Source organism: Leptopilina heterotoma, unplaced genomic scaffold (genome assembly GCF_015476425.1).
Source record: "Leptopilina heterotoma isolate Lh14 unplaced genomic scaffold, ASM1547642v1 Lhet_493, whole genome shotgun sequence".
In the NCBI taxonomy this organism is placed as follows: domain Eukaryota; kingdom Metazoa; phylum Arthropoda; class Insecta; order Hymenoptera; family Figitidae; genus Leptopilina; species Leptopilina heterotoma.
Genome location: NW_025111107.1, coordinates 62,307 through 84,128, shown reverse-complemented (window position 1 = coordinate 84,128; position 21,822 = coordinate 62,307). Strand labels below are relative to the sequence as shown.

The window sequence follows — 21,822 nt, the reverse complement described above, 5'->3', positions numbered from 1 at the left end:
GAAATTATGAAAAAATTGTGCCGTTAAACTTAATTTTTCAATCGGTACTTTTTCACCATTTTTTCAGTTTTAACGATACGTTTTAAAAATAATTATCGAGTATGAAACTAGATTTTTAATAAGATTTTTAAATATTTTGACATAAATGAAAGTGAAATTTAAGTAACAATTAGTCACTATTAAATATTTATTTATAAAATATTACTATTTAAATCAGCGACTGACATTTTTCTGCTAAACTTTTTATTTTAAAGTCTTAACTAATTTAAACTAATTTTCTTTTGAATAATATTTTAATAACATTTGATAATAAATAAAATAAATTGTAAATATTAAATAAATGAATAATAAATAAATAAATAAATAAATAAAAATAAATAAATATAAATAAATAAATGAATAAAAAATAAATAAATAAATAAATAAATAAATAATAAATAAATAAATTGTAAATAATAAATAAATAAATAATAAATAAAATAAATAATAAATAAATAAAAAAATAAATAAATAAAATAAAAAAAAATAAATAAATAAATAAAAATAAAAATAAATAAATAAATAAATTGTAAATATTTGAATATTCTATTCTTTTGATTTAAAAAAATAATCCTCGTTATTATATAATTGTGATTTACTTACCAGATCGAGTAATTTTGCATTTGTTTTCTTTATTATTTTCCACAGCATTTTTCACCTCCTTTGATATATATAAATTTGAACGCCCGGATAGATATTTCGTGACAAAACGTTGAACAAAATCGTCAACCCTTAAAGTTTGGACTTCATCATTCAAAAATTTGGTTTTTATGTTTTTGAATTCGCATTCGACTCCTGCACTTGAAGCTGGAATTTTTCCATATCCAAACCGTTTTAAGTAGACGCAGGACCATAAGGGAAACCAACGGAAATCTTTCAGTAATTTGTCTCCTAACTCTGGCAAATAATATGCGCTGTCGTGTTCCCCTGTTTCAGCCTCAATTATTCGCCATACTTCTTTCTGTACATTGCTCCCAATTTTGACCCATTTGTTGGATGAATTAGAGCCACTCTCATTCGAATCAGTTTCCAGAAAATTTTCAAAATGATTATTTTCATCTTCTGATGAATTCTCCTCTTCTTCCTCATTTAATTCCTTCGGGTTTAAAAGACTGAGGAGGAAATTCTTTTCAATTTCGCATTGAGTTTTCTCTTCTTTTTTTCCAATGATATTGCCATCTGTCTCAGAGAAAGCAAGTATTAGTATTGCTTTTAGCAACTTTGTTGCAAACTCTTCGTCAGTGGCAATAATTAACTGCCCAATTGCTGCTTTATAGAATGTTCGAATTCTTTTTGATTTTTTAGAATCCTTCAAAAAATTGACATATATTTTTAGAAAATGAGCAGCATCAATTCGGACGAAACACGAAGGAAGCTTTTCTTCATAAGAGTCGACATAATTATTTATTGTAAAGTCGCCCGCAAAAGCTCTAATTACCGCAATTAAAAGAGCTTTCGAAGCATCGGTCGTCACGACTTTTGGGTGAGGTGCACCTAAATGTGCCCATAACAAAAGAAATCGAAGGATGGATAATGCAGAATGGTCTTCGGTAAGCATTTGCGCAACGCTAGTTTGACCAAATCCTGTGTTTATAACAATCAAATACATGAGAATTGTTTTTGATTTTAATCCATCCTTTAAAACAATTTGCTTAGCCATTCCACCTGAAGCATCTATCGCAACTTCAGCGTCATCAGTTTTGGAGTAATTTTGAAAAATATGGTTCTGCTCATTTGACCAAAAACATACTCTAAATGGCTTTAATCCAATTTCGTGGATGGTGTTTCGAAAACTGGTCTCCTGCATTTTTTCAAGAGCTAATCTGGGATCTTCGTGGAGATGCTCTTTTTTAATAAATTCGCATTTTGCGTTTTTCAAAACATTTAAATTTGGTAGAAAAGGTGGTTCCGGATCTCCAGGTTTCATCAATTTTGCAGCTTCCTCAATTCGAAAAATCTCGGCTGGTTTCGAACATAAAAGTTTTGCAATCTCTTCCCTTCTCGGCTGTCTTAAGTATCGCTTTCCACATTTTCCTGAACCCTTTTTGACTACGCAATCAAGCTTTACCACATTAGCAAAACTTGAATTGTCTATTTTCGATTTCAAACTGCTTCCACAATGACAACGACCTAAACGAAAAATAAAAATTACTTAATTTATTTTATATTTATTTCATTTTATTCAGTTATATATTTATTTATTCACTTAGTTCTATATTTATTTATTTAGTCATTTAGTTAAGTATTTAGATATTTGTTTATTTAGTTATTTAATTCTTTAGTTTCATAATTTATTTATATTTTTAAATTAAATTTTATTTACACGACTATCATAACTCTTTTTATTTACTCATTTGTTGAATTATTTATTTATTTAGTCATTTAATTATTAATTATGTTATTTATTTTTTTAGTTATATAATTCTTTAGTTGTTAATTTTGATATTAATTTTTTAGAACGCAATTGTTTATAAGAAGATCAAAATTTTTAATGTAATCTCGCTTTCATTTTATTTAGTTATATATTTATTTATTTACTTAGTTATATAGTTATTTATTTAGTCATTTAGCTAAGTATTCAGTTATTTAATTATTTATTTTATATTTTTAAATTAAATTTTATTTAAACCACTATTATAACTCTTTTTATTTACTCATTTATTAAATTATTTATTTATTTAGTAACTTAATTATTAATTTTGTTTTTTTAGTTTTTTTCAGTTATTTAATCCTTTAGTTGTTAATTTTGATATCATTTTTAGAACGCAATTATTTATAAGAAATACAAAATTTTAGATGTTATCTCGCTTCTTTTTTAATTAGTTATATAATTATTTATTTATTCACTTACTTAGTTATATATTTGTTTATTTAGTCAAGTATTTAGTTAGGGAATTTTAGTCTGAATCCTGGTAAATTATTTTTTTCTAAAGTTATTGTACAGTGTCCCAAAGGGATAATTAGAAATTTTAAAGAAATTATATACTTGAAAAATTTTATAATTCGAATTCTTCTTAAACCATCTAAATCCTATAATATATATTTAATTAATTATTAATAATAATGGATTTATAGAAGAATTTTAGTTAAAAACAGTAAAAGAAATTTAATTTTGGTACATAATTGAATTATATTTAAAAGTAACAGGGCTGCCACAGTTTTTCTATTTTGAAATTCCCTGACTTTTCCCGGTTTTCCAGGTACAAAAAATATTTTTTCCAGACCTGCATTAATTTAAAATGCAGAATAAATTTCGCACTTGTATAGAAAATTTATAGAAAACAATTTTCGTGATTTAATTTGAGTTTTAATTTTAGTACAATGTCAACAGGGTGGCCACCGGACCTTGAAACCTTGAAAACCTTGAAAAAACCGTGAATTGGACGTGAATTTTTTTAAAAACCTTGAATTTTAGTATTATATATTATTAAAAATAAAAAAAAAAATTTTTTGACCATTTTTAAAATTTTATTTTTTGAAAAAATTAAAATTTCTCACGGTTGCCACAGGTCAGGGAAATCAGGGAATTCAGGGAAAGTAAAATTAGTCTGGGGAAGACAGGGATTTTTATTTAAGTAACTGGAAAAAATTGCATTTTGGAGAAGTTACAAATGATTGGAGAAATTCAATTATTTTCAAAAGTAATAAAATTCTTCGCAGTAATTCAATTATGTTCGAAAATTAAAAAAAATTCTCATAAAAATTCAATTATCTTTAAAAATAATAAAATTCTTCTCCAAATTTCAATTATTTTCAAAAATTTTAATAAAATTCTTTGCAAAATTTCAATTATTTTCAAAAATTTTAATAAAATTCTTTGCAAAATTTCAATTATTTTCAAAAAATTTTTCTCAATTCAATGATTTTCAATATCTACATTTTTAATAAAATTTTTCAAAAGAATTCAATTATTAAAAAAAAAATTTTGATAAAAAAAGCAAACTAAGCAAACTTTGCAATAATTCAATTATTTTCATAAAACATTCTTTACAAAAATTTAATTATTTTCATGAATAATAAAATTCATCATAGAATTTCAATTATTTTTAATACAATTTTAATTGAATTCCTCGAAAAATTTAATTATTCTTGAAAATTTTATTAAAATTTCTCGAAAAAAATCAAATTTGTTGATAAAATTCTTTATGGTAATTTAGTTTCGAAAAACATTCATTTATTCAATAAATAATTTATTTTTGTATTTAAATAATTGAATTCTTGTAGAATTTTCCAATAAAAATTGATTTGAAAATGAATATTAGTTAAAATTTTAGATAATAATTGAATATTAAAAGCATTATAGCATGAATTTTTAAAAATACATAATTGAATTCTTTGGAAGAATTTTAACAAAATTTTTGAAAATAGTGACATTTTTCGAAGAATTTACTTAAAATTGTATTAAAAATAATTTAAATCTTGTGAAGAATTTTAATAATTTATAAAAGTAATTGAATTCTTGCAATGAATTTTTCCAAATTTTTTTTTAAATAATTGAAATAATGTAAAGAATCTTATTATTTATGAAATTAATTGAATTCCTGCATCGAATTTTATTACATTTTTTTAAATAATTGAATTCTTTTGAAAACTTTTATTAAAAAAGTAGATTTTGAAAATATTTGAATTTCAACGAAGAATTTCATATTATTCGTAAAATGTAGTTAAATTTTTACAAAAAAATTAAGAGAATAATTCCATTTTTCTAGGAATTTACTTTAAATTGTATTATAAATAATTGAAATCCTCAGAAAAATTTTATAATTTATGAAAATAATAGAATTCTTACAACGAATTTTATCAATTTTTTTTTTAAATAATTGAATTCACGTAGAAAATTTTATTACTTGTAAAAATAATTGAATTTATGCAACGAATTTTATTACATTTTATTTAAATAATTATATTCTTTTGAAAACTTGTATTAAAAATGTAAATTTTGAAAATTTTTGAATTTCAGCGAAGAATTTCATTATTTGTAAAATGTACCTAATTTAATTCTTGCAAAAAATTTTTGAAGATAATTTTATTTTTCGAGAAATTTATTTAAAATTGTATTAAAAATAATTGAAACCACGTGAAAAATTTTATTATTTATGAAAATAATTGAATTCTTGCAACGAATTTTATTATAATTTTTGTAAAAATTTTTTTTTTTTGAAAAATTTTATATTAATATTCTTATAAGTTGTTGAATTTTAAAAATGTTTAATTTGAATGTTTTGAAAAATTTTAATTCCTATGGAAAAATAATAATTAAATACTTATTTAAAAATTTAGTTATTGATGTTTACGAATAATTTTACAATTTAAGAAATTCGTAAGTAAATGTAATAGAATGTTTTTTTGAGTATCTAATAATTTTTAGAGTGAATCAGAATATTCTTTATGGTCAGGGAAAAAGTGAAAATTTTGTCTGGAAATCAGGGAAAAGTCAGGAAAAAATAAAATTAAATATTTGTGGCAAACCCTGAAGTTTTTAAAATTTATACGATTGATTGTTCAGAATCGTAAGAAAAGCCTATAAAAAATTCGGCAATAAAAAATAATAAAAAATGTGGAAATAGTTGAATTTTTTAAGTATTACTGTAGTAAAATTTGAACCAACAAAAAAACCTTGAAAATTTTCTAGAAACCTTGAAAAAACCGGGAAATAGATGTGAATTTTATTCACAAGTTTTGGTGGCCACCCTGGTCAATTTTTTTGGAGCATTTTTAATAGCCAGCGTCCTCACCCGCCCGTATCAGAAAATCCAAAAATTTAAAAAATATGAAAATGGTCATAAATAAAAATTTATAACTTTCTAAATTTTTTATCAAAATAATTTTCCTTAGTTAGGAATTAAAGAGGGAGAAGTGAGCTTTAATTTGAGTACAAAGCCAATTTTTTGGCGCACTTTTAATAGTCAGCAGCCCCACCTACCCGTATCAGAAAATCCAAAAATTTGAAAAATTTGAAAATGGTCAAAAATAAAAATTCATAACTTTCTAAATTTTTGATCAAAATAATTTCCCTTGGTTAGGAATTAAAGAGAGAGAAGTAAGCTTTAATTTGAGTAATATAACAATTTTTTTGGAGAACTTTTTATAGCCAGCATCCTAACCCGCCCGCAACAGAAAATCCAAAAATTTGAAAAATGTGTAAATGGTCAAAAATAAAAATTCATAACTGTCTAAATTTTTGACCAAAATTATTTCCCTTGGTCAGGAATTAAAGAGGGAAAATGATCTTTAATTTGAGTACAATCACAATTATTTTGGAGTACTTTTTATAGCCAGCGACCTAACCAGCCCGCAACAGAAAATTCAAAATTTGAAATTATTATGGGATTTCCGATTTTTTTATCAATTTCCCTGACTTTTCCGGGTTTTCCAGACACTTTTGCATTTCCCTGACAATTCCCGGTTTTCCAGATCTGTGGCAACCCTGAAAGTAGTACAATTCTTCCCAGAAATGCATTTATTTTCCAAAATTGTAATAAAATTCTTGTCAAAGCATCAATTATTTTTATAAATAATATAATCATTGTATAAAATTCAATTATTTTCAAATTTTAATTAAATTATTTTCAACATTTAAATTATTTCGAAAAATGTTCCTCTACACGGAGAAAAAAGTTAGCTATTTTAGCTAATTTTTAGCTACCTGAGCTAACCTTAATTGCTATTATATGGATAGCAATTATTGTTAGCTCTAACAGCTAATAATTAAGTCTCACAGCTAATTTTTTTGCTGCAACAGCTAATTATTAACTGCTGTAACTAAAAATTCGCTATCCATATAATAGCAAACTCATTTTTCTCCATGTATTCAGTGATTTTCAATATCTACTATTTTAACCAAATTTTTCAAAAGAATTCAATTATTAAAATAAATATTTGGTAAAATTCAACAATTCAAATAAAATTCAATAATAAAAAATTTCTTAAGAAATTTTTTTTTTGACAATTGGCAATAATTCAATTATTTTAATAAATAATTTAATGTATTTATTAAATTATTTTTAAAAAATTTTCTCAATTTAATAATTTTTATTATCTATTACTGTAATAAAAATTGCATAAGAATTCAATTATTTACAATTTTTTTTATAAATTTCTTCACAATAATTGTATTATTTTCATAAATATTCAAATTTTTTAGACAGATTCAATTATTTTTAATATATTTGAATTAAATTTCTTGAAAAATGTAATTATTCTTAAAATTTTCATTAAAATTTGTCAATGAATTTTAATTATTAAAAAATTTGTTGACAAAATTTTTTATGAGAAATCATTTTTAAGTAACATTCAATTATTGGATTCTCGTAGAATTTTCTAATAAAAATTGATTTTAAAATCAGGGTGGCCGCTAGACTGGGAAATGGCAGGAAATTTTTTTTGGAGTAAACTAAAATATTTTGAATTTTTCATACTTTTAACTAGAAATTGTGTTGACTAATTTCTTTTTTTGATAAAGTTTAATCGAATATTTTTGAAATTATTTGAAATTTTTATTTTCTAATACATATTTGATTAAAGAATTTCCGAATAATTGAAATTTCGTAAAATTAAATATTTTTTAGCCAGGGAAAAACAAAGTTAAATGTTTGTGGCAACCCTAATTGAGTAATATATAAATATAATTATAATAAAGCGACATACAGCATTATATGAAAGATCCATGTCGAGGAATTTAAAATGAGCAAAAGCGTGGCAATATTGAACCCTGAGTTCAGTTTTTTAATTATTTATTTAGTTTGTTATTTATTTGGTTAGTTATTTCTTTACATATATTGATATTTAGTTACGCATTTATATTTGTTTACTTAATTATTTTGATGTTTAGTTGTTTATTTAGTTATTTCTATTGTTTTTTATTTATTTAGTTGTTAAATTGTCACTTAGTTTTTTAGTTAATTATTCGTTTACTTGTTCTTTGATATTTATTTTTTGTGAAAGCAATTGTTCATAAAATGATCATAATTTTAGAATGATGTCATCTTTGATTAACTTTTAATCGGTGTTTATGAGACTGGCTCTTAGTTTTAGTAATTTAGTTAAGTATTTAGTTATTCAATTATTTAGTAACTTATTTTATATTTATATTAAATCTTATTTATACTACTATTGTAACATTCGCTATTAACTCATTTATTGAATTAATTACAGGGTGTTTACTCTCAAAAAAAAATTAATTGATTGAAATAACTGATTAATTGAGTATTATCAATTAAATATTTTCTTGAATCAATTGAATTAAATATAATTTTAAAATATAATTTTACCGGGAAAACCGAGAATAAGCCAGTAATTTTCTGCTAAACCGGAAATTTTTTCAATAGATTAAAAAATTTTTTATTATTTTAATTTGTTTTTAAAAAAATTGTTTTTTATTTCAATTTTTACACATATTTATAAACTGTTCTCTAAATTTGAATTAGTTAAAAATAATTAATTAGATAGTAAAAAATCAGCCACTGACTTAAATATATATATATATAATAAAATATAAATAATAATAATAATAATAATAATAATAATAATAATAATAATAATAATATATAAATATATATAATAATTATTGAATTAATAAATATTTTGTGAAATTCAACTGAAAATAACTATATTATTATATTATTATTGAATAATTATAATTATTAAACTTCTCTTAAATTTCTGAATATTCTAATAAATTATATTTATTTATTTCTTGAATATATTAAAAAATGTTCATTACTTATTAAGTAAAAATTTATTATTACTACTTATTTTCAAGAATGTTAATAATATTCTTCGCAAGAGTTAAATTATTTTCATAAATAATAACATTCTTAGGAAGGATTCAATTACTTTTATAAATAGTAAAAATCTTTGCAAAAATTCAATTATTATGAATATAATTTTAATAAAATTTACAAATCAAATTTTTAATTACAATTATAAACAGACAAGATTATTTAAAAAAAAATTTTAATTCTTTGTTTAATTCAATTATTTTAGAAATTTTCTATTAAAACTAAATAAAGATTAAAAAAAAGCTTAAAGAAAGATTATTTTTAAAAAATTTAAAGAAACTTTAATTATTCATAAAAACTATAATAAAAATTTATGAAATTGGTAGATTTATTTATGTTTATATCTAAATAAATTTTAATTTGATGTAAAAATACCGAGAAATATTAGAACAAAGCCGGTAAAAAAACGGGAATTTTGTTGAATGAAAATAGTAGACACCCTGAATAAATTATTTATTTATTCATTTAATTAATAATTTATTTATTCATTTCTTTAGTTATTTTGCTTTTTAAATATTTATTTGTTTAGTTATTTTATTATATATATCGATATATGGTTATTCATTTATATTTTTCTTAATTTATTTAGTTATTATTTTTTTTTTTATTCCTTTATTTAGTTATTATTTTTGTTATTTATTTATTTCTTTATTTAGTTATTATTTTTGTTATTTATTTACTCCTTTATTTAGTTATTTAATCATTTATTTATTTACTTATTTATTCCTCTAGTTAATTATTTTTTGAGAAAGCAATGTTTTACTTACCGTTTATTACTCCACTGTTTCTGTCCTTCGTTAGATAGTGATTTATGAAATTAAAACCACATTCTAATTTGGTTTTTGTATAAATTTCTTCACTCATCAAATCCTCCCATAACCCTGGTCGAAGACGATTCAAAACCCGAACGTAATTATGATTTCCTGCCTTTCGATTGTACTCGACTTCAACAATTAATTTTTCAAATTCGTCCTTATTGACGAATATATCGAACGCCCATTCATTTTCATCGAAAGACGAATCACTTTCCGCGACGTTAAAAGAAGACAAATTAACAGAAGAATTTTCCTCAGAGTCACTCATTTTTTTATTGTCATTGTTCACTTTATCCCGAAATGAATTTTCGCACAGTTTTGAGTAAAGCGATCTTCCTGTTAAGCGATTATCTAATTCTTGTGATAAATTATCCCACACTTTATTATTTTTACTAATTAATTTCCCATTTTCTAAAAATATTTCGCTTTTCCTTTTTTTAAATAAGTTAATTAAATCTTCTTCATCAACTCTTGGCCTCCTCCCCGGTCTATTAGACATTTTTTCGCGCGATACAATGCATTAGTCAATGACCAAATTTCTTTAAAAACTGATATTTTTGACAGTAGATATTGTCAATCAGCTATGCATGGGAAGGGTGAAAGTGGGAGGTGGGCCAATAGAGTCATAGTCTGAGACGATTTTCGCGGAATTGAGCGTCGCCACAGTTTTCTGTAGTTTCCCGGAATCAGACTTCCCTGAATTAGGGAAGAAATACCAAAAGACATTTAGATCAAAATTTCTTTTGATTTTAAATCAAATTTCTGTTTAAAAAAAAGGAAAAACGAAATATTTTTAGAAAATGGGAAATTAATTAGCAAAACAAATAAAGTATGGGACAATTTATCACTAGAATATTAGATAATTGCTTAATAATAAACAAAAAATTTTTGAAATCTCAGCATAGCATAGACAGAGGAACAAATTTATTACTTATAGATTTTTCAGCTAAAAAATGTACAATTAATTAAATAATTTTGAAAAGATACAATTTTCTAAATCAACTAATTTAAAAAACAAGTTGTTCATTTCATGACCATTTCGCTTCGTCAATATAATATAAACCAGTTGCTTGATTTTTTTTTATAGAATTATTATTTTACTGTGTTAAGGTAATAATTAAAAAAATACAAAATTTGGATTTTTTGTGAAAAAGAAAAATATCGATTTATTTTATAAATTTTGATAAAATGTACGCTTTTTATATATCAATCGATTCGTTTTCTTGTCAAGAATGTAATTTTAAGAAAAATTAATGAAAATATTAAGAAATAAAAAAGTTATTTCAAAAAATACCAAAAAAATTTTTTTTTTAATTTTGAAAAAATTGTATAAAAAAAATTTTGTAGATTTTTGTGACACACACACATACATCTGGACATTTGCTCAGGATTTAATATACATATATCCTAGATGAAAATGAGACCATATAACCTTCCTCATGAGGAAGCAAAATTGAACTAAAATATTAAAATGAAATTAAGTAATCAGAGTTTTCAACTAACATTACTCAAAATACAAACTATTAAAAATTTAAACTAAAAACCTTTTAATTATTTAAAAAGAAAAATTTCACTATAACTCTTTTAATATTCAATTATTTTCTAAAATTTTCAATTAAAATTTTTCTCTAAAAAATTGATTTTTTGATTATTTAAAAAACAAAAATTTTCCATATGATTTAATGTTAGTAAAATTATTTAAAAATCAATAAACTTTTAAAATTATCAGGCTTCGGATCGACTTTAAGGAAAAAAAGTCGATTAAAGATACAAAAAACGTCGAAAAATTCGTTCATTTAATTCATATGCAGTAATGTCACAAGAATTTTATTTTTTAAATAATTTTTGAAAGTTAATAAGTTTTTATTTAAGCAATTGAAAAGTTAAAAAATAATTAAATTTTTGAAAAATATAAAAGGAAATAATCAACCTAGCACTATAGAGTGTTTTTCAAATTTATTAATTAATATTAGTACACTAATGTACAAAAGGGCATTTATTTTTGTAAGTTCGTTTACTACTTAAAAAAATAAATTTTTATGATCAATTTCAATTTTAAAAATGAACATGACTTCTCCAAAATTTTAATAAGTTAAAAAACAATAAAAATAATTCTAAAAATCTTTAATATTATTATTTTTTTGTACGTATTTGAATTTTTGGAAATGTGTAATTAAAATTATTGAAACTAATTGAATTTTAAAAAATTGTAAGGAAAAATTCCGATAAGTATTACTTTTTTCAAAAATATTTTAATATAATTTTTAGAAGCAAATTTAAATTAATTTTAATTAATTTTTAATAATTAAATTATTTTCAAAATTTTCAATTAAAACTCCTCAAAAGTTGATTTTCAAAAATAGGAATAAAATACTTGAAAAATCAATTATTTTTAGTTAAATTTATAAATTTCAATTATTAAAAATTTATTAGTTGTATATATTTTACAAATTTAATTAGAAAAATCATTCAATAATAATTTTTGAAAGATCTGTCCATAGTTATACTTTTTACATTATAAAAATTGAAATAAATTGTATTTTATTCCAAAACTACGGTTTTCGTGGCAAATCTTATAGAAGAAAAATCGATAACAAATTTTTGAAAATATTAAACAATAATCAGTAAGTGCTTAAAAAATTTTAATTACAAATAAATTTCACATTGTATTAAATAAACGAAACTTTTTATAATTTTTATAATTATATATAGAAATAACAAAAATTCAAATTTTGCACTCTCGATTCAATTTTCTAAGAGACTCAAAGCTTGAAAGTATTAGGCACCTTTTTTTTAACTAATTAAAAATCTGATTACAGAGCCTTAACGACATCGACAACCGAAGCGACTTGGAAAAATATATTCGATATGTCTATATAAATATCAGTGTAAAAATGTCAAGATTTCTTAATATTTTTATAAAATTATTTTAAATTAATATAAACCTTACTAAAATTATTATATTTAATACATTTAACACATATTTATTATTCATATAATATATTTTTAGATTGTTAAAATAAAAATACCTAAAATGAATTAAGAAAAATAATTTTTATTTATATCTAACATCCATTGCATGAAATAAATAAATAGTTTTAAATATTTTTTTATTTGTTTTTATTAAAAACTTTATTAGCATTAAATATTGCATTATTTGCATTAAATAATTTAGTTTACTTAAAGCCATAAAATTAATTAATTGCGTCAAATAATTCTTATTAATATCAAATATACAATTAATTGAGTGAAATAAATAAATTAATTATTGTTTCAAATAACTCATTATTTGCACATTCTAAAAAAAAGTTCTACTAAAGTAGAGAGAACACATCCAGAGAAAATTACTATTTAAAACAAATATATTTTATTTAAGTTAAATAAATGTATATTTGTCTCAGAACCAACTAGACTTTTTATTTGTTTTAAATAAAAATTTTATTCGGTATAAATAAAATATATATTTGAGCTAAATAAAATTTCATTCAAACCAAATAAAATTTATTTAAATCGAATAAAAAGTCTAGTTGGTTCTGAGACAAATATAGGGGAGGGTGGGGCAAGACGGGGTACCGGCCTTATTTAACAAACGAATTAACCAATCGCGATTATATTTTACATAATACTGCACCGAGACGATAGTATCTTGTTTATAAAACCTAAAAGTCATGAGAACAAATCTTTTATCTGTTTTCCTAAAAAAACTGTTTTCGACGATTTTCTTGTCATTTTTTCACTTTTTTTAGGAGGTGTTTATTATTTAATAATAACAGTTAATGGACTGTATAAATTTTTTTCTAACTGTCAAGGGTTACAGGAGAAAGGAAGCATAAGTTTTTTTTCTTTGTTGAATCGTAAATAGTAGTAATTAATCTTTTTCTTCAATTTCGTAGGTGGGGGCAAGACGGGGTTCACAAATTAAGCAAAAAAAAGAGAAATAAGAGAAGTTAAGAAAACTACTAAAATCAAGACTGAATAAAATAAGAGTGACCAAAAAGAAAAAAGCTTGTCAGGTTAAATCATCAATTAGCGATGGTAAAGTGGAAAATACACCTTGTCTCTATTGTAATGGTTATTATTTAGACTCAAATGAAGGCTGGGCTGCTTTTTTTGTCTGCGGCCAATGGGCTCACTGCAGTTATGCATGAAGATGAAGATGCAACCTTCACCTGTAAAATTTGTCGACAAAAATAGGTTGTTTCATTTAGTACCCCATCTTGCCCCTACAGGTACCCCATCTTGCCCCCTGGTGGGGCAAGATGGGGTGATTTGCAAGTTTTTCTATATTATTAATTATAAGCTATTTAAGAATCAGATGGCCTTTGTACGGCTTTTTTACGAAAGACTGATTCCCAAAGATGATTAAAAAAAAAATAATAAAGTATATATTACATAATTTTCGTTTTTTTGCGCTTTAAACCTTAAGTACCCCGTCTTGCCCCACCCTCCCCTACCATTTCTCTGGGTGTATGTCTCAAAAATAATCCTCTTATTTGAAGAGGATTATTCTCCACTTAAGAATATTCCTCTTAGAATAAGAGGAAAATACTCCTCTTGATTCAAGAGGAATTTTCTTCTCAAAACTAGAATATTTTTTTCAGTGTGGATCCTACATATTCAATTTTGAAATTTTTACTTTTGATTCATCATCAGAAACCCTGAAAACTTCACAGTACAAAGTTTCAAGTAAATTCTGTTGATTTTTTAATTTGTTTTGTCCGCCATATTGGATACGCCATTTTGAATTTTGATTTTAGATTCGTAACCATAAAACCCTGAAAAAACCTTTACATACCAAGTGTGGAAGAAATGGAATTAATGAAAGTAATTCAGACTTTAAATAGTTAATGAAAAACAAGGACAAGGGGATAAATTATGTGTCAGCCCTTTTTAAATTTTTTGTTAAATTATAATATTAATTAATTTTTATTGTGGAAACTTGAAGCCGAAATTGAGCCGAAATTTGTCGTACATTGAAAAATTGTTAAAACACCATTTTAAGCATTTTTGAAGGTGGTTCTGCCAGCTTGAAGTAAGGGTGACAAAACCATGGATTTTTTTTAAAATATAAAGGGCCGGAAATTTGGCAATGGGGCATTAAATTAGCCCTAAATGAGCCCTTAATTATGCAATAGGTCCCATCGTGATCCGACAATATGGTTCTGTCAGGTTTACGTAGCTATGGAAATTGCTTGTTTCACTCTCTTGCATTATGGCTTACTGATCAAGAGAATCATATATATAAAAACGATACGCATAAAATAATACGCCAAAGAATTGTAAATCATGTTCAATGTAACTGGAATGATCTTAAATATAATTTACATGCTACTCAAGATGAAAACGAAAAAAAATGTAACACTTTTGCGGATTATAATGAGAAGATGGGGGGAAATGGAAAATATGGTACTGATTTTGAAATTGGAATGTTTTCACAATTATACAATGTCAATGTACAAATATTTAAGGAAACAGAAAATCATGAAATTGTGAAAAATATTGGAAGATTCAACACTCCGGACATTACAAATAATTCAACAATTATGTTGTTTTTTTCTAGAAGTGATAGATCGGGACATTTTGAACTAATAGAAGAATTCCATTATTACACAAAAAAGATGGAAATTAAGAAACAAGAGAAGAAGAGAATGGAATATAAAGAAGAGATATTAAAAAAAGGAAAAGAGAACAATAATGTGTCAGGGAAAATAGCAGAAGATGAAATAAAGAAACCAGAGGAGAAGAGAGTAGAATATAAAGAAGAGAGATTAGAAAAAGGAAAAGAGAAGAATAGTGTGTCAAGGAAAATAGCAGAAGATGAAATAAAGAAACCAGAGAAGAAGAAAGTAGAATGTAAAGAAAAGAGGTTAGAAAAAAGAAAAGAGAAGAGTAGCGTGACAGGAAAAATATTAGAATATGAAATAGAGAAGCCAGAGAAGAAGAGAATTGAATGTAAAGAAAAGAGATTAGAAGAAGGAAAAGAGAAGAGTAGTGTGACAGGAAAAATAGCAGAAGATGAAATAGAGAAACCAAAGGAGAAGAAAGTAGAATGTAAAGAAGAGAGATTAGCAGAAAGAAAAGAGAAGAGTAGTGTGACAGGGAAAATAGCAGAAGATGAAATAGAGAAACCAGAGAAGAAGAGAGTAGAATGTAAAGAAAAGAGATTAGAAGAAGGAAAAGAGAAGAGTAGTGTGACAGGAAAAATAGCAGAAGATGAAATAGAGAAACCAAAGGAGAAGAAAGTAGAATGTAAAGAAGAGAGATTAGCAGAAAGAAAAGAGAAGAGTAGTGTGACAGGGAAAATAGCAGAAGATGAAATAGAGAAACCAGAGAAGAAGAGAGTAGAATGTAAAGAAAAGAGATTAGAAGAAGGAAAAGAGAAGAGTAGTGTGACAGGAAAAATAGCAGAAGATGAAATAGAGAAACCAAAGGAGAAGAAAGTAGAATGTAAAGAAGAGAGATTAGCAGAAAGAAAAGAGAAGAGTAGTGTGACTGGGAAAATAGCAGAAGATGAAATAGAGAAACCAGAGAAGAAGAGAGTAGAATGTAAAGAAAAGAGATTAGAAGAAGGAAAAGAGAAGAGTAGTGTGACAGGAAAAATAGCAGAAGATGAAATAGAGAAACCAAAGGAGAAGAAAGTAGAATGTAAAGAAGAGAGATTAGCAGAAAGAAAAGAGAAGAGTAGTGTGACAGGGAAAATAGCAGAAGATGAAATAGAGAAACCAAAGGAGAAGAAAGTAGAATGTAAAGAAGAGAGATTAGAAGAAAGAAAAGAGAAGAGTAGTGTGATAGGGAAAATAGCAGAAGATGAAAAAGAAACACAAAAGTTGTCTGCAACTACTTTTAATGAAGAATTAAAAGAGACAATTTGTACAGAAACACAAGTAGTAGTAGACAATGCAAAAGATTTTTCAGCTTTTGACTTCAATGAAGAGACAGAAGAAATGCATTCTTCCAAATTTCCAAAAAGTAGGGACACAAGAAAGGAAAAAATCATAATTCATCAAGAAGAATGGATAAAAATAAATAAAATTATAGACCTTAATGATAATAAGAATGAGTGCAATGAGAATGTTATTGATGAGTGTGATGAAAATAAATATAGTTGCAATAAAAAAGGTGTGAATGTACGTCGTGAAAATAAAATTACTTTTGACCAAAATAGTTGTAATAAAAATATGAAAGAGGACGATAAATTTGAGAGTAATAGTGATTTAATAATTGTCAAAAATGGTAAAAATGAGAGTAGTCGCAATGATATTAATAGTATAAATAATAATGAAAAAAAGAAGAATAATAATGAGGGGAGTACTTTTAATGATATTGATGCTTATAATTATGATAATTATAGTACAACAAATAATGAGTTTAAAACGAATGAGAGTGATGTTAATGAGAATAGTTGGAACAAGTCAACCGACGATAAAAATGAAAATGTTAAGAATTGTTTTGATAGAATTAGTGATGATGAGTGTGAAAATAAGGATTATTGTCAGAATAATAAAAACGTTGAGAATAGAGATTGTGATGCAATTAATGTCAATGATGAGACTACTAATTATGAGAATAGTGAGCATGATTATGATGAGAAGTATTGTGTTAAAGATGATGATGATAATGTTAGTATAGGTAGCGATGATGATGAATATGATGATAAATATGATTATGAATATAATAATGGTGATGGTAACGACGGTGATGATGATGGATATGAAAATAATGGTGATGATGATGAGAATGGCGATGATGATGAATATAATGAAGATGGTGATGAATATAATGAAGATGCTGATGGTGATGATACAGCAAGAAAGAAGAAATTAAGAAAAATATGTCACAAGATAGAAAAGAAAGATAATAGTAAAGCAAAAGAAGAAATGGAAAAAACTAGTAAAACAGCAAAAAAAGAAAGGATAAAATATGAAGAGTTCATAGGTGAAGTACAAGTCGATCAAAAAATGTGGAAAAGTAATACGGATACATATGACAGAGATACCATATATGGTTCTATTAAGAAATGTTTTTTCGAAATTTTAGAATGCCCATGTAGTTTAACATTTTATAATTTTAGATTTAATAACAGTGTAAAAAATACAATTATTATATACGCATTTTGCTCTCAAAATCATATTCATTCACAACATTTTAAATGTGAAATAAGAGATTTAGAGCTTAAACATACAACGTTGAGAGTATTAAGTAATAAAAAAATGTTAGTTTCACATGATGGCACAACAAAAAAGTATAAACAGATCAGAGGTAAGCAACGAGATGAAATGAAGAGACTTTTACAACATCAATCTGCTAGAAAAATTCAATTGAAGACAGAACTATCATTAAACAAAGATATGTGGCAAAATGGTCATCCACAAAATATGATGAAAATAAAAACGCTACACAAAATCAGACAAGAAGATAAAAGTAAACATCGATTAACTTTGGAAGATAAAGTACTTTCAGATTTATGTCAGCTGTGTATAAATGAAAGTAAAAAAGATGATCCTTATCTTCGTAATGTGTCAGTACCTTTGAGAACAGTCATGTATAGCAAACGGCAATTACAAGCAATAGTCGATAATAAATCAACTAGAATTGGGCATTGTGATTCTACAGGATCCATAGCTAGGAAACTAGATGACGTTTCTAGCAATAAAGTCATGTACTATTGCATAGTGTGCAAAGTTAATGAATCCGAAATTCCAGCAATAGAGATGTTAACGGTGAATCATGACGCTTTTTCTATAGGCAAATTTTTGATGGATTTTGAAGAATTTGTTCTGAAAGAAAAATTTGAATGGCCATTTTTTAAAGCTATTGTTGTCGACTGGTCTTGGGCATCAATAAACGCCATAACATTACAGTGGAATAAAATGACAGTAGTTGATTACATTAATATGACTTATGATTATTTAACAAAGAAAAAAGACCTTCCAAACCACTTAACATTCCTATTGACGTGTTTTGCTCACGTAATGCATCGAACATCAAAAACTATAGACAAAAATTATATACGTTTAAAAGATAAGAAAAGTTTTGTTCTAGACATATTCAGTTTGTTATTATTAAGTCGAACTATTGATGAAGTAGACGTTATATTTGAAGATATTTTACACATTCTGTTAACGAAGGATGCAGAAAAAGCTAATAGGTCAATTCTCATTCTCTCCGGCATGATAACAAAAGATATAAAGGATGAAATGAAAAGTGTTTACAAAGAAGTAAAAGTTATTGAAAATGCTATAGAGGAATATAAGATTGAAAAAGAATTCGAGTACTTTTATAAAGACAGCAAAGCAGTATTTACCCAATCAGAATTTTATAAACGGTTTTATATAAAATTAGTAAGATTGCAGAACAAATACAATGAAGAAGAAGCTTTACTCGATGATGAAAACGATGAAAATTTGAATAAATTTTATTGTCCTAGATTTGCAGAATATTTAACACTGGAGTATATGCCTTTCATTTCTATTTGTGGAGCATTGATGCTCGATACTATTGATAAAAATATCTCTCGCGTTAGTAATAGTTACGTAGAAACACACAATGCAACAATAAAACATTCTATCTTAGAAAAGCGAAAAAATTGTGCAGCAGGACAAGTCATTAGGGAACTTGAAGACTATGTTGATGAAATTGTAGCAGAATGTAACCTGGGGGAAGATGCGAGAATAAAAATGACTAAGAAAGAAAAAGAAAAGCCAGCTTATCCAGATACAGCTTCTAATCCTTTAACTGTTGACGTGTGGAGAAGAGGTAAACAATCGGTTCAAAGAAAAGCTAATCATGCGTCGGCTAAAACTTTGACGAAACTGGTAAAAGAAATCATTGATAAGAAAATAATAACAGCAGAGGAAAATGAAGCAGAGCGACTAGTATCTAAACACGGCACAAAAAATTTTGTAAGAAAAGAATTTATTCAAACTAGTAACAATAAACTGACTGGATCAAATTACGAAGTTGATGACCTGAAGAAAAAAAAAGAAATAGTCAATCTAAATAAAGAAATATTTAAAAATGAGAAAACTGATTCACGGAAAAGGAAAATAATTAATGAAAACGGAAAACACTTAGAAGAAAAACGTCAAAAAACAATTCACGAAGAATGTGTAGTAGAAAACATAGGCGATAATATAATCGAATATTCTCAAAATGAGAAAAAGAATTTAGAATATTATTCTACTTCGAAATCGAATTACATAATAGTTGGAAAATTCACGTTTGGAGATAGTGTATTTTCAACAACCAGCGAAATTCATATTACTTGCAAGCACTTAAAATCTCTTACAAACGATTCAGGTTGGATTGACGGGCAAATCATTGACTCTTATTCTGTGTGTAGAAAACAATTTTGGTCAGAAAATATTACTTACATTCCAACTGATAATACAAGTATATTTTTAGGGGATTTTTATAATAAAAGGAAGGATACCATTCACCCATTTTATAAAATGAATAAACCTCTGAATGATATCATTCTAATGCCTTACTTGTTCCTTGGACATTGGAGATTACTATTTGTTAATGTAAAACAATTGTTCATAACGTTAATAGATCCTTATATGCAAGGTAGTGATGAAGACAGAGTGGTAGAGGCATTTTATCAATTTATAAAAGTTTGCGACGTTAATTCTTCTTTTGGAAAATTTAAAAAAGGGAAATTTGAAGTAAAACAATACGTAAAAAGAAGACCATATCAACCAGTAAACGATGGGTCTAACTGTGGAGTTTACATCCAGTACTATTTGGATAGTATTGCAACTGACACAGAAATGGAAGAAAACTTCAACCCTCTTAAGTTTAGAAATAATGTTGCTAATCAGTTGATTATTTGTGCTGAAAAAGGACCACAAAATTGTGCTTATTGCGAATTTAAAGTTAAAGACAAAAAATGTATTGTCTGTGAAGAATGTAGTGTAAACGTTCACAAACAATGTGCGTATAAAGGAGAAATTAATTCTGATGATGAAGAAAACATTAACTATCGGCCAAATAAAAGAGTTAATAAAGATATCTTAGATAAATATAAATGTAAACTGTGCAGGCGTCAATCACAAAAAAATAAAAAATGAATCTTTGTATTTTAAGAAAAGAAAACAGTGTTTTATATGTAAATTGAACAAAAAAGTGTGCAAATAACAAATATAGTATGTAAATGAAAAAACAGAAATTTATTCTTTAATTTATTACAATTTTTAAAATATAAGACAATAAAGTATGTTTTTAATTGATTACAATGTTATTATTTTCCTTTAATAATTGCATGAATAAATTTATAAATAAAAAGTAATGTATGTTAAAAATTTAAGTTTATCATACAAAATTGCAATAACTTATTATTTACATTTAGATTTATTTTGCATAATAGTAACAAGAATCCAGCTAAAAAATTTCGATCGTAGTAAAAATTGTATTTTTTAAAAAATTTAATTGCATAAAGGGGGGGGGGGCAAATGGGGCACTTCCCCTACTCTGATATGGATCAAATTTTTTTCTACCCTCTTAGTATAATGTAAATTGATATCATGGTAAACAATTTCGCGAATAGTAAAAGAAAACGTATTTTTGTAGAATTTTTATTAACTAGGGGGTTGCGTAATTAGGGTGGTTCCCCCACTCGGATAGGGTTAAACTATTTTTTCTAGATTCTTGGTGAGATTTAATTTAATTTTTAAGAAAAAATATTCCATGCGTAGCGAAAACGGTATTTTAAAATCATTTTTTTATTACTTGGGGGGAGGCTAATGGGGTGGTTCCTACACTCGGATTCGCGTCAATTTTTTTTTGTAATCTTGTCTCAATGTAAAATCAGGGCTGCCACGCAACCTGGAAACCTGGGAAACCTGGAAATGTCAGGGAATTTTTATAAACCTTGAAAAAACCTGGAAAAGTCAGGGAACTTTGATTGGAATCCTGGAAAATTATTGTTTTCTAAAGTTATTGTACTTATTCTTGAAATCTAATTTTTCTTTAATTCAATTTTCTTAATTCAATTTTAAAAGAGTTGCCTTTACAATTTTTCTTCGCAATAATTCAATTATTTTCATAAATAATCAAAAAATTTATAGATTTACAATTATTTTCATAAATAATAAAAACTCATCGCAAAATTTCAAATATATTTAATACAATTTTAATGGAATTTCTCGAAAAATGTATAATTATTCTTAAAAATTTTATTCAAATTC

At 25.0% G+C, this 21,822-nt stretch overlaps 1 protein-coding gene across 1 annotated transcript in view; it reads left to right on the top strand.

Annotated features, from left to right (window-relative positions):
* Positions 1-20,714, top strand: part of LOC122507640 (uncharacterized protein PFB0145c-like) — a 34,924-nt gene extending 14,210 nt beyond the window's left edge. Inside the window, exon 2 of the mRNA XM_043620455.1 lies at positions 14,822-20,714. Within this exon, the coding sequence (XP_043476390.1) occupies positions 14,822-20,706 (5,885 nt within the window). The 3' untranslated portion in view covers positions 20,707-20,714. The remainder of the gene's footprint in view (positions 1-14,821) is intronic.
* The last annotated feature ends 1,108 nt before the right edge of the window (positions 20,715-21,822 follow it).